Source organism: Stigmatopora argus, chromosome 5 (genome assembly GCF_051989625.1).
Source record: "Stigmatopora argus isolate UIUO_Sarg chromosome 5, RoL_Sarg_1.0, whole genome shotgun sequence".
NCBI lineage: Eukaryota > Metazoa > Chordata > Actinopteri > Syngnathiformes > Syngnathidae > Stigmatopora > Stigmatopora argus.
This window is the reverse complement of record NC_135391.1, coordinates 8,398,232-8,410,418: the sequence shown is the minus strand read 5'-3', so window position 1 is coordinate 8,410,418 and position 12,187 is coordinate 8,398,232. Positions and strand designations below refer to the sequence as shown.

Genomic DNA, 12,187 nt, shown 5'->3' with positions numbered 1-12,187 from the left:
TTGTTTATTTACTGTTTTTAACTTTAAACATATTACTTTTTTTCTTTACAGTACTGTAAATACATGTTTTAATCATTTTCCCTATTTTTCCATATGCCATTTTTTTAAATTTAATACCAAGAGGGATAAGTAGTAAATATTATTTTTCCTATTTTGAATTAAGAAAGATTTACTTGTCAGCCAGCCAAGTCAAAATGGAAAATATGTCAATCAGTCAATGATAGCCAGTGAGACAAAATGAGCAGTTTCCAGATGAAGAAAAAAAGTTGAAAAATATGAAATAATACTTAACTTCTATATATATTCAATTATTTAAGCATATTCAAGAAACAACGACAGACTGCAACATTAAACAGCTTTGTTACTTCAACTAAGTTTAATAGTGAATTTTGGATTCATGTTTAAAAAAAAACACTTAACAGCCCAAAGTATCTCTTGATCTTTTGTTAGTACATAGTGTAAGATGATATTACAATATACAATATAAACGGACAAAATCATCTTCTAAGTACACCCATAGCAAACTTTAAACATATAGAATTTGATTTGAATTTAATTGAATCCATTAAGCATCATAACCACTATTTTTATTTTCAACATGTTACTTCTGGTCAACAAATGAGTTGCCATTAACTGGGATGCCTAATAGTGTCCCACTAATTCTGGTAACAGTGACTTCCGATAATACAGTTTCTTCACTAATGATTGCAAACCAAAGCTCAATGTTGGGGATAAACACACAAACTGAGATTAAGGGTCGATTGTGGAAGCGAAATGAAAGTCGAAAGCAAATGTAAAAAAAAGGTGAATACTAGCAGCTCCTAATCCTTCACTATTGAATATGAAATTGCATCACACTCTCATTGACCGAATCTCAAGCAGCTATACAGTGTGACACACTGCCAAAACAGCGAGAGTGCGTGTGTGAGCCTACTTAGGGATCCTCACAACATTTGCCTTCAAAAATAGCACAGCACGTGCATATCAAACACATATAGCATCCATAACATTTTGGTTTCCAACGGCGTAAACCGCGAGTGTTTGGTTTGGCATTTTTGTTTTTCCAAAGACTGTAACATTCACATTTCAAAATTAATCAAGTAACAATACAAAATTCAAACTCTACTGAAAATGAAATAAAAATATATAAAATGAATAACTAGAAATGGTCCCAGTATTGTGTTTGCAGTAGTTATGACGCAAGAGGGGAGGGAGAGGCAGTAACATTATTGCGCTCTTGTCACTTCAATGTGGTATAGGAAAGAAAATAGACAGTCATGTTTAGCTCTTCAATCAGTCCCCAAGATTATGTCAATCTTGTTTTATAAAAAATAATAATAATAAAACAACTGTAAGACAATGTAACCAAGATGCTACTACACGCCCACATTTGAGTTGTGTGCGTTAAAATTCACGTTAAACTGAGAAAGTGGCAGCATTTGACTAGAAATAATTTTGCGCTTAAAAAAAATTAACAGCCAAACAGAAAATAAGACACCAGCTTTAAATGAAAGCACTTATAAGAAAGGAGGCAAAACATTTAGTCAGTAACGTCGGCTCCTGAAAGAACCAAGAATTAAGAAACCCCCATTCCATGGTACAGCTGCACCAAATCCACACAGGAGAGTAACATGCTGCCAGTCTACAAAACCACTAAGAGAAGTCCAACATGAAAATACGGAAAGAAGAAACAGCCACATACAGGGTAAAATGCATAAAAGAGGACGCGCCAAATGGGACTTCTTGTTGGTTTCCTCACTGTACGCCCGCGTTTCATCCAGTGGGCCCACTTACTCCACTGTTACAGACTTGGCCAGGTTCCTTGGACAGTCCACCTGAGTGTATACACAGCACCATTTGACACTTTAATCGAGATCGCATATCGTCGGACACCGAAGCCAAACGCTTTGAGGACTTACGTCGTAGCCCCGCAACACGGCTAAATGGAAGGAGAGCAGCTGCAGAGGAATGACGCTCAGTATGCCCTGCAGGCAGTCCACGCAGTGAGGCACTTTGATAGTGCGGCACGAGCTGCTGATACTCTCGTAATCGTCCCGGTCGCAGATCACGACTGGCCGGCCCTGTCGGAGCCAAAGCGCAACAAACAGCTGTCAGATCTTTCTTTGATCGAGCCTTGACCTTTTTGCGGTCATTTGACCCTTTGACTGCCCAAAAATTACAAGTCTCATGACAGGCATAAATAGAAAAAAATGCACCGGATGCCAAAAAATGTTAAAAATAATAAGCCTTTTCAGATTAGATTTTTAACTTCCATATGGATTTCTAAATTCATTGCACTTATCGCCCTTGAAAATGCTGGTAAAATGTAATACCATTAAGTCATTTTTTTAAATAGGAATACCATTAAAAAATTTAAACAGCGTTCTCCTACCTGGCGGGCGACGACTTGCTGCAGGGCGTTCTGACATTTGACATACGTGTGGTCTTTCATGATAATCATGATGACCGGCATGAGATTGTCCACGAGCGCCAGAGGCCCGTGTTTCAACTCCCCAGCCAAAATGCCTTCAGAATGCATGTATGTGATCTCCTTGATTTTCTGGGGGCAAAAATGGAACAAAGTTCAACGCTTCATTGAATAACTACAGCGGAATGGAACGCACATCATAAAAAGAAGAAGAATTAATAAGGAGATGTCTGCCCACCAGAGCTCCTTCCAAGGAGGTTGCATAATGGTAGCCTCTGCCCATGATCAGCACACTCTTCTGCTGGTACAGCTCGGTTGCCAGGTCCTGGATTTCATCATCCAAACTGAGGACCTCCTTGATCAGGTCTGACGCACACGGGAGGGTGACACATTAGGATTTGAACTTTTCTCCATCTGCCGGCTCACGGCACGACTGATGCGCTTTACCTGGAAGCACCTTCATGCCCTGGATGATTTCACGACGTCTCGGCTGCATGGAAATTCTGTCGTCGCACATCATCAGAGCAAACATGACCAGGGCCACAAACTGGCTCGTGTAGGCCTGCGGATATCAAAAACAAAAAAAGCTGTTGGCTCCCCTTGCGATTGTGTTTTGGGCCTCAACTTAATGACGCAGAACAGATGAGAAATGCAAGGCAAGTGGACACATCCGAGAACAAACGCTTGAAAGTTGGGCAATACATAGCATTGCGTCACATTAGTCTAGGACGACCTGACGCCTGCTGTCATCAACAATGTGCTGTTTGTTCCTTCATCTCGCCACGAGTTGAGGACTTCTGTGCCCATTGGGGAGAGACAATGTTTACTTGAAGCCGATACATAAGACCCGCTGGTGTTCAGTAGATTAATTATACAAGCATATAAAACTGTTTCTCTTTTTCTTTTCAACAAAATGCAACTCTTCCAGAGTTCAGAGAGTGATCTCCAAAGATAAATGACCTCGCTCGTTGGAGCTGACGTCTTTTTTATTTATTTATTTGATTTTAATGTATTAATAAAGCAAATTGAAAACATTGCAAATCTTATTTTTGGCATTCACATTTACTTAAAAAAAGGGAGAGATCAGCAAATGGACTACAAAGTAAGTTTGGCCCATTATCAATTTTAAAATTTAAACTAAGAAATCAGATATTCAATTCATTTTGACTGTGACTTACACTTAAAATGTTTTGGACGCCAATCGCTATGAATGGAAGTGAAAGAAGTAAGATGTTCGTTACAGTTGGATATATCCGATTTTTAGCAATTTTCCACAGTGCATCTCACGTTACATCGCGCTAAATTGGAGTCGTGCTACGTGACACGTGTTCTCCAGTGATGTGTTGAGCTTGCTTGTGCAGCAAAGCTTGGACTGGCTGTGTGGCCCAGGCAGCCAAGCAGTAAATGATGGCGTCTGTGAGGCGTGTTTGCAAGCGTTGGAGCAGCACACCATTCAAGTCCCGGCGCCAAACTCAAAAGGCCGGCCGGGACCTGCGTCATTCTCGTTCTTTAAACAAATAAGCCTTGCAGATATTATTACTTATGAGCCCTTGTGTATATATAGTCGGTGGATTCATAATTAGGTCCACCTGCACGATCTGGTAATCTGGTTATGAGCTTCTGACCCTTGAGACGAAAATGTCAACCTTGCACACGCGCTACAATAATCACGTAGGAGAACAAGCGAGAGAAGGCGCGTGTTGGATTATTATTGACTGCAGCCAGGTGGAGGCTTCATTCATGAGATGATGTAATCAATTATTGCAGAGCTATTTCTTGGTATGGAACAGAGTGGAAAAAGTTATGTGCTGATGGACTGCTTTTGATTTCTGAAAACAATCAGATGAGCTCAACCATAGAAAAATAAAATCTAAATAGGTAATTATGTTATTAATTCAATTCAACTCCCTGGCTGCCATGGATGGATAGGAGTCTACTGCATGAAAAATGGGAGGGGCTTGCAGTGAACAATAACGTCTATCACAGTTATTGGCAGCAATGAGTTGATAAAAGGTCTCTCATACAAAGTTATTTAGAGTTAAAACCTTGAATATGCAAAATGTGTATGCAAATGTTTTCTTAAAATGGTCTATTTTTTTTTAGACTAAGTCATAAAAAGATGCACGGATATATTTAAATGAATTGTTCTGGAAAATAGGGAAAAAAATGTATGCAAAAAAATATTACAGAAGTCTGGATCATGAAATTCTCCATCGGTTAAAATAAAAAAAACAGACCTTAACGGAACTGCACCACAGAACAAATTACTACAAAAAAACTTAACTAAACACATATGGGGATTAACAGGCTAACTTATTATTTTCCGCAAATATAAATTCTCACTTTATAATGTTATGACCCCCTTTGCTCACCCACCAAGTTGAAATTTAAGATCCAAGTAGGTCTCATAAAGCAAAAATATGCCCGTGAGCAAACCGTTTTGAATGTTGCCGAACTGTGAGGCAGGCCACATAGGAACAGGCGAGTAGTGTCTCTTTCCCATGAGACGCAATGGCAACCCCAACACAAGGTAAATGAAAGCCATACAAGTGATTACGGTGTGTTGTAATTCCTAACACTTTGTGTATTTTGACCCAAAAGTGTCAGATACATTTCATTTTTGCCTCACCTTAGTGCTGGCTACACCGATCTCAGGCCCGGCATTGATGTGGACTCCACAGTCAGTCTCCCGAGAAATGGAGCTGCCCACCGTGTTGGTGACGCCCACAGTCAGAGCCCCCCTTTCCTTACAGTAGCGCAGGGCCATCAGGCTGTCCGCCGTCTCCCCTGAAAGGTTATTTTAGTTGTCAATTTGGTGAAAAATGACGCATACAAAGCTGTACTTGAGCGAGCCTCAAAGAAACCTCGTAATGGACTCCACACAAATAGAAGATAAACAGATTACTAAGCAATGTACAAATTGGCTCTCTGACACAGAAAGCAGAGAACAAGTATGGCTTGCGGACTCGAATAATCTTCACCTGACTGGCTAATAAAGAAGCAGACGTCATCTCGAAAGACGGGCGTGTTCCGGTCCAGAAAATCGCTGGCCAGCTCCACCATCACAGGCAGCTCCGTCAGCTCCTCCAGGACCTGGCGGGTCTGAGTGAGCAACAAACAAGTTGAGCACCGGCCTGCCTAGAGCAGCGAAGAATGCCAAATTATATCGAAATGTCATCAATTCAGCGTCTCCTCACCGCGACGCCGGCATGGTAGCTGGTGCCACATGCAATGAGGATCAAGCGTCGGCATCTCTGGATTTCTTTGATGTGGTCTTTAAGTCCACCCAAGGTCACTGGGAATAAACCAAACACGCAATCCATCATCACGTCTCACCACTTTCCACCCCATTAAAACAGAGCCCATGAGAGAACTGAGACAAGTAATTCGTCATGTGTTATGCTTTCAAATTGATTTTCATACTGTAGTCAAACGTGGCCCATTTCTGACTCTTTTCATTATGTAGAGTAAACTACAAATGATTTTAGTAAACAAAGGCTATTCAGATATTTTTGCATTTTCCATGTCTCAAAATGTATAAACACTCACTGATTCACTTGTTTGACTTTGTATTTGTGTGGAATTTATCGCCTCATTGATTTGAATTTTGCTCAAATGGGAGTGGAGTGTGTGTATGATTCATCAGTATTCCACTAAACCACTGATCTGAGGCCAGTTCCAACCTGTGTGTTCATCAAAGTTGACACGTCCTCTCATAGTGTTGACCACAGACTCTGGCTGCTCAAAAATTTCCTTTTGCATGAAGGAGCTATAGTTGCCTGTTTTGAAAGGACAAGATAGAAAGGTTGTTAATATTCCTAAAAAAATAACTAATTTCTAAAAGCCTTAACTTGAGTTCATAAAGACGTTTACACAAGAGAACATCACATTAAAGTAGATGTGTCATCATTACCGTATGGTTAACTATTATTTTCATAAATACACTGCAATAAAATGAATTAAATTAAAATGGATAAAAACAGAAATACACTAGTTTTTTCTTTTAAATTTGGCAACCCTCTCAAGGTGTCTCAAAGTTGGCGGGGAAATGCTCCAGCGCCCCCGCGACCCTTGGAAGGATAAGCGGACTGGAAAACAAATGAATGAATTAAAGTCATTATCTGACAGTGGCGACGATGTCTATGTTTATGTTTATGCTTCAGCGCCATTGCTGGATGTCTAATCCATTTTGATTGGGAGGGATAACAGCAAATATTCACCAATGGCAAACGTTAGGTTAAATAAGCACTCTATAAAAGTTGAATAAAGAGCTCGCCTGGATTAGATAGAATTGTTGATACACAATAACCCCGTAAAGGCCAATAGAAATATACACAGTGCTTAGGGGTAAGCCCTCACACATGTCCCACATTCATGTTTGAAACGTTGGATAAATTGGACAAAAGAAAGGCGGTGCATGAGGGACTTCATGTTTTTCCACTCCCAATAAACGGTGACAGTGAAAAACGTGTGTTTTTCAGTTTGTCTCTGCAAGAAATCTGGGTCACGCGAATTGGGTTATTCTGAAGATCGCTTCCAGAAAGAGGCGAGCAGCTGACAATTGATTGAACCACAAAGGAATGCAAATGTGCATTCAGCCAACAGAAACTCAGTTCTGCTCTCTGCTGGAGGATTGCAGTTACAACCAGGCAGGGATGACCTGATCTTGGTGGGCAGCTACATCAGAATTGGATAAAGTTTCACTTCTTTTTGGTTAACCTTCTAATACACTAAATATGCTAGAAAAAAAATCACTGAGCAATGAGATATTGATGCATTATACCTACTATATTTTGTCAAGTACAAGGCAACCTTAAATTCTCCCAGAACTGACAGCCTTGTAATCCAGTCCACTTTATGTAGTGTGAATTCTGATTGTACTTATATAACCTATTTTGTTGATGCAGAAACAACTAATATCGAGGCCTCAACTCACCTTTCATGATTTGCTCCAGCTCCATCTGAAGGGTCTGGATAGCACGGCCCTGGTAGTCCCCGGCTCGGCGTTTGATCCTGTGGATGGACAGCCTTCCTTCGCTCACAGCGGCCACATCGTCATCCTCGAGGAAGATGACCCGATTGGTGTGCTCTATAACGGCACTGCAGGCACAAAATCAGCATGGATTCTTGTTCTGATCAAACTGTGGCACGATGCTACTTAAGAGTCGGTCGGGAGCACACGCTTACCTTGCATCAGAGGCAAAGTAATACTCAACAGCTTTCTCATCCACAGGGAACAGGCAGGTGTCCTGGTCGACTCTAGGGATGGAAGTGCAGTTGTTTTTCTCTTTTGGAGCTAAGAGATAAAAAGCGACAAGTTCAAAATCATAATCAAGTTATTCAACAAAAACATGGCATCCCGCGGCACTTACTTGAGCGGTAAACCACAGGAATATGGTCTGTTGAGAGTTTATGGTCACTTCGCACGCCAATCAGAAGAGGACTGCCCCTCCTACACAGCAATCAAATAACAATTACTAGAGCGCAATGTGAAGACAAGGTCAAATGCACTCTTATCATGTTTTCAAAGTAGCTTCAAGGGTGAAACAAGCTACAATATGAATTTACAGACTACAAAATATCAATTAGCAGCTGTTTACCTCGTGACGACTGCCTCATCGGGGTAGTGAACACTCTTAAAGACCAGCGCAAAAGCACCTTCCTAAGGACAGAGAATCAAATTTCTGTCTGAAAATCCGTGATCATTGTACTTTTACGTGTGTTAGGTTTACTCTAACAGCGGGCAAATGTGTGTTTGTGTGCGTTCCTTACCAGTTGCTGTGTTACTCTTTCCACCAGAGTGGCAAAAGTGATGTCATCACTCTCACGGTTGTCGTACACGTACTTCACCAACTTGGCAATGGACTCCGTGTCGGTCTCCGACTCAAATTCATAGCCTTTGATTGTCTGCATTAAAGAGTACATTCCTGTGTAAGTTATTTTTTTAGGACAATATCAATGACTAAAGAAGAATATGTGCTGCTCACCAGGAATTTCCTTAAATCTTTATAGTTGGTGATAATTCCATTGTGAATGACAATAAACTCTGCAGACCAAAAAGGAAAACAATGAACACAGAGGCATCGTGACCTAACGAGTCACTGCACTTTATCTTTCCAAAATCATTCAAGTAAGGATGCATTTTATGGGAATAACAATAAATAAGAACAAGTGGCAGTATCATATAATGGACCACAATATCAATGCAAACGTATTCACTCATTTTCCAAACCACTTATCCTCACATGTGTCGCGAGGATGCTGGAGCCCAGCCAATTATGACCACCGGGCGTGGGACACCCTGAATTTGTTTAAATGTAAATTTTATCTCCCATTTTTCAGGAGATGAGAAGGCTTATTCGTAATCACAAATCTGTCTTATGAGCACTTTCCATGTGTCGAGATAAATAAAGAACTACGGTCCCCATTTATTCACACGTTGACCATATCACTGACCATTGGTCTTGTCTGATCTGTGCGGGTGGCTGTTAACTGGACTTGGTTCTCCGTGGGTGGCCCAACGGGTGTGAGCAATCCCGAGGTGAACATCCAACTCCACCTCGAGATCCAGATCTTGCTGTTCTAAAAACAAAATGCACCACTTGAACAACAGATCAAAACTGGGTAAGGTGGGAGAGTCTCGTTCATTGTCAAATGATTCGACTACTTTCAGCTTACTGTAGATCTCCTCATCAAGAGCCTTCACTTTCCCACGCTGCTTAATCAATGTGATGCTCCTGGCAGCTGTCTCCCATTCCTTGGCATTCCCCCCATCAATGCCGACACCTGATTCAAATAAATGACATGTTTCTTATAAGGGACCTGATCTTTTTTCTGTGATTTTATAGGCCGACAAAATGGTAAAGCCAATTAGCTTTCAATTTTGTGGTGTCTGTGAATAGATATAATCAAGGTGACTGTCCTCTGGTTCGACAACTTGGGAGTGAAACAAAGATAAACAATCCAGAGCATGTTGCTGATAACCATTTTCTCATGTGTCTCACCCGCAGAGTCATAGCCTCGATACTCCAGACGTCGCAGACCTTTTAGGAGGATTTCAAGGACCTCACGGCGAGTCCTTGGCACATGGTAGTTGAGATAAGCGAAGATTCCTGGTGGGACGGGCATAATGTTAATATGAATTACCAGTACGTTAATCAGTGATGTTCAAGTCGCATTAAGAGGTATGACCACACTTATTTTTAGCAAGCCGTAGTTCCGGTAAAATCGCTAAAGAATATCCTCATTGTTGATTGGAAATTTCATTTCCTCAAACACCTGATAAAAGTTGGAGGGGAATTCTACAATCGTGATGTCACCACATTCTGCCATCAATACATTTGGCAATATTTGCAAAAAGCATGTCAGAGCCTGACATACTATCGGACAAAAGAACTAGTCTTGTGAATGGTCCAAAGCTGCGTAACCTGTTTTTGGACAAAAGAATGTGACGAGAAATGAGTCTTTGTGTATCTGTGTGTGCTCTGCTTGAGGTGTACGTAGACAATATAAAGAAAGTCTGACACTCAAAAAAAAAACAGAAGCTCACGTCAAACATAAACCCTTACAAAATGCAGATTGACACCAGTTGTTCTAATACATTTTAAAAAAATCCTTGTTATTCCATAGTTAAAATGTTTCCATTAGAAAAGAAAGCATGGACTTTAATGCTTCAGTTTTGCTAACATCTCACCTTAATCGTAAATTAATTATTAATTTTAATCAAGCACTTCAGAACAACGCATGCTTGGAGCTAACACCGATGAAATAAGTGGCATTTTTTTCAATACATGTTTTGTGGTTTTTTTGTATGCTACGATTAAGACATTGGTATCCTGTTTGCTGCCTGCTTTTGGTTTTGTGCTACCTCTGTTAAACGCTTTGGGAAATTGTATTTTAAAAGACAAATACAACTTTTTTAGAGCTTTAACTTCACTCAGCAAACCAACCTACCCATCGACAGTGAGCTCTGTGTGCATTTGGTCAAACAGTTAACCATTGATGAAGCAGCCCATATTTACAAGCAGAGGGCGGCCTAGTTTAACAGAGCTCCCATTCAAAATAGCAGGTGATGCTGTAAAGCATGAGAGTTTATATAAGACCCTATTTTATTTAAAATCAAATAATCTCAGACAGCAATACTACATATGAATAAATGAAGCAGGTTTAATCCATACAAGATGAGCCCACGGTAATACATGTGTCATATAGTATTCCAATTCAAGGCTCAATTGAGGTCAATAGTCAGGACTGTCTTGGTTTGTCGTGATGACGGACGAGTGATGGCCGATTTATCCATTTTATCGTGTAAATAAACTATTTGTTAAGTCGGAGCATTTACATTTTTTGTGTTGCTTAACAACATGGCTACTTACAGAGAGGACCTTGTTATTAAATCCATCATCACTGTTGCTAACATAGTAATAGGTCAAATGCAAATGTATAAAGTGTGGTGACAGAGAAGTATTTTCTCAAGTAATAAATATATTTGGATTATTCCTGTCAATATTGATGTCGATTTAAATTAGTTGAAAACTTATTTTAGATATTTCTCAACATTTAATTTGGGCGGATTTTAGAGGGATAAAGTAGCATTTTATTTTGTACAAATTTCATCCAGCCCTTAGTTTGGTTAATGATGTGCAAATAAGTGTAGATTCCGGGTTTAACATCCAAAAGTAACATCAATCAGACTGTAGCAGGATATTGTAGTGACAGAAATGAGAGAGAGAGACAGAACAGATGCTGACATCTATTGTAAAAAGCAAAACAATGTTACTTTTGACATCTATTTCCCAAAACTAACTGAAACGTCCGACTCACCGATTCTACAGAGGTACGCCTCTCATTATTACAAATTATTCAATGACTAACCAACGTCAACTCACGATCATTAATGAGTAAAATCTCTAAATTACAGTTGATTATTACAGCGTCAATTTACCAGCCGAGATTAGCCGTAGCCGAGCTGGATCACTGCATTTCGATCGGATTTGCTTCCATCAGGTAAATGATTACATTTCGACACTCAGACCGAGTAAATAAAAGAACATATTATTGGTCTTTTCATCTCTAAAGAACTATCAGCGTCATTCGCACCATTCGCATCACACAGTACAATCAATTCGCTAACTTGGGTTAGCCATCTCAGGCTAATTTATTAAGGCTAAAAAAATCTATATTTGTAACCCAAATAGATAGTCACACGAGTCCGGGAAAAAATAAACACTAAATGGGTTAAATATCTAAATTAATCTAGCACTCACCACACATGTCTTCTAATCGGATGCCAGTTCACTCACTCAGGCAGCTGGGATGAGCGAGCCTGTCACTCTGACAATGTCGCCCCGCCTTTCAATATTTTGGACAAATCAAAGCAAAGGAGTAACTTCCGCCTTTTGTCTGATTGGCAATATCCATCTGTCACTCAGGTCCTACCTTTCAACGTCGTCTCTCCTGACGTGGCAGCCGGATCTTAGATGCTACATATATTTGGCTAGATGTATAAAGTCTGAGTCGCTGGCTTGTTTGAATATCGGCCACCTTGCGTCACCGACTCCCACTGGAGCGTATATACAAATTTTAGCCACTAAAATATTCTTAATTCGTAACATTAATGACATATTTCCAAAAAACTTGGTTTATAACAAACGGAATGAACGTGGCTCTGATTCAAAATGGACATTGACATGTTTAATTAGATATACAGTAAAATGACTACATCTCGCGTTTATGATAAACCTTTTAAAATTGCGCAGT

At 40.1% G+C, this 12,187-nt stretch overlaps 1 protein-coding gene across 1 annotated transcript; it reads right to left on the bottom strand.

Annotated features, from left to right (window-relative positions):
* Nucleotides 1–357: 357 nt before the first annotated feature.
* On the bottom strand, nt 358–11,848 carry LOC144074510 (glutamine--fructose-6-phosphate aminotransferase [isomerizing] 1). Its single transcript, XM_077600981.1, has 19 exons — nt 11,695–11,848; nt 9,433–9,540; nt 9,107–9,214; nt 8,885–9,010; nt 8,416–8,474; nt 8,201–8,335; nt 8,029–8,090; nt 7,801–7,880; nt 7,616–7,724; nt 7,365–7,528; nt 6,112–6,207; nt 5,626–5,723; nt 5,410–5,530; nt 5,058–5,215; nt 2,876–2,990; nt 2,667–2,794; nt 2,393–2,560; nt 1,920–2,081; nt 358–1,835 (listed from the first exon to the last, which is right to left on the bottom strand). The coding sequence occupies exons 1-19, from the start codon at nt 11,699–11,701 to the stop codon at nt 1,791–1,793; spliced, it is 2,049 nt and encodes a 682-aa protein (XP_077457107.1). The 5' UTR covers nt 11,702–11,848; the 3' UTR covers nt 358–1,790.
* Nucleotides 11,849–12,187: the final 339 nt, after the last annotated feature.

Excerpts from the sequence above, each read along its gene's own strand:
- LOC144074510 (XM_077600981.1), bottom strand. Across the intron at positions 9,011-9,106 it reads TCTTGATGAGGAGATCTACA|AACAGCAAGATCTGGATCTC; the intron begins GTAAGCTGAAAG and ends TTTTGTTTTTAG. Across the intron at positions 5,724-6,111 it reads CAACTTTGATGAACACACAG|TGACCTTGGGTGGACTTAAA; the intron begins GTTGGAACTGGC and ends GTTTATTCCCAG.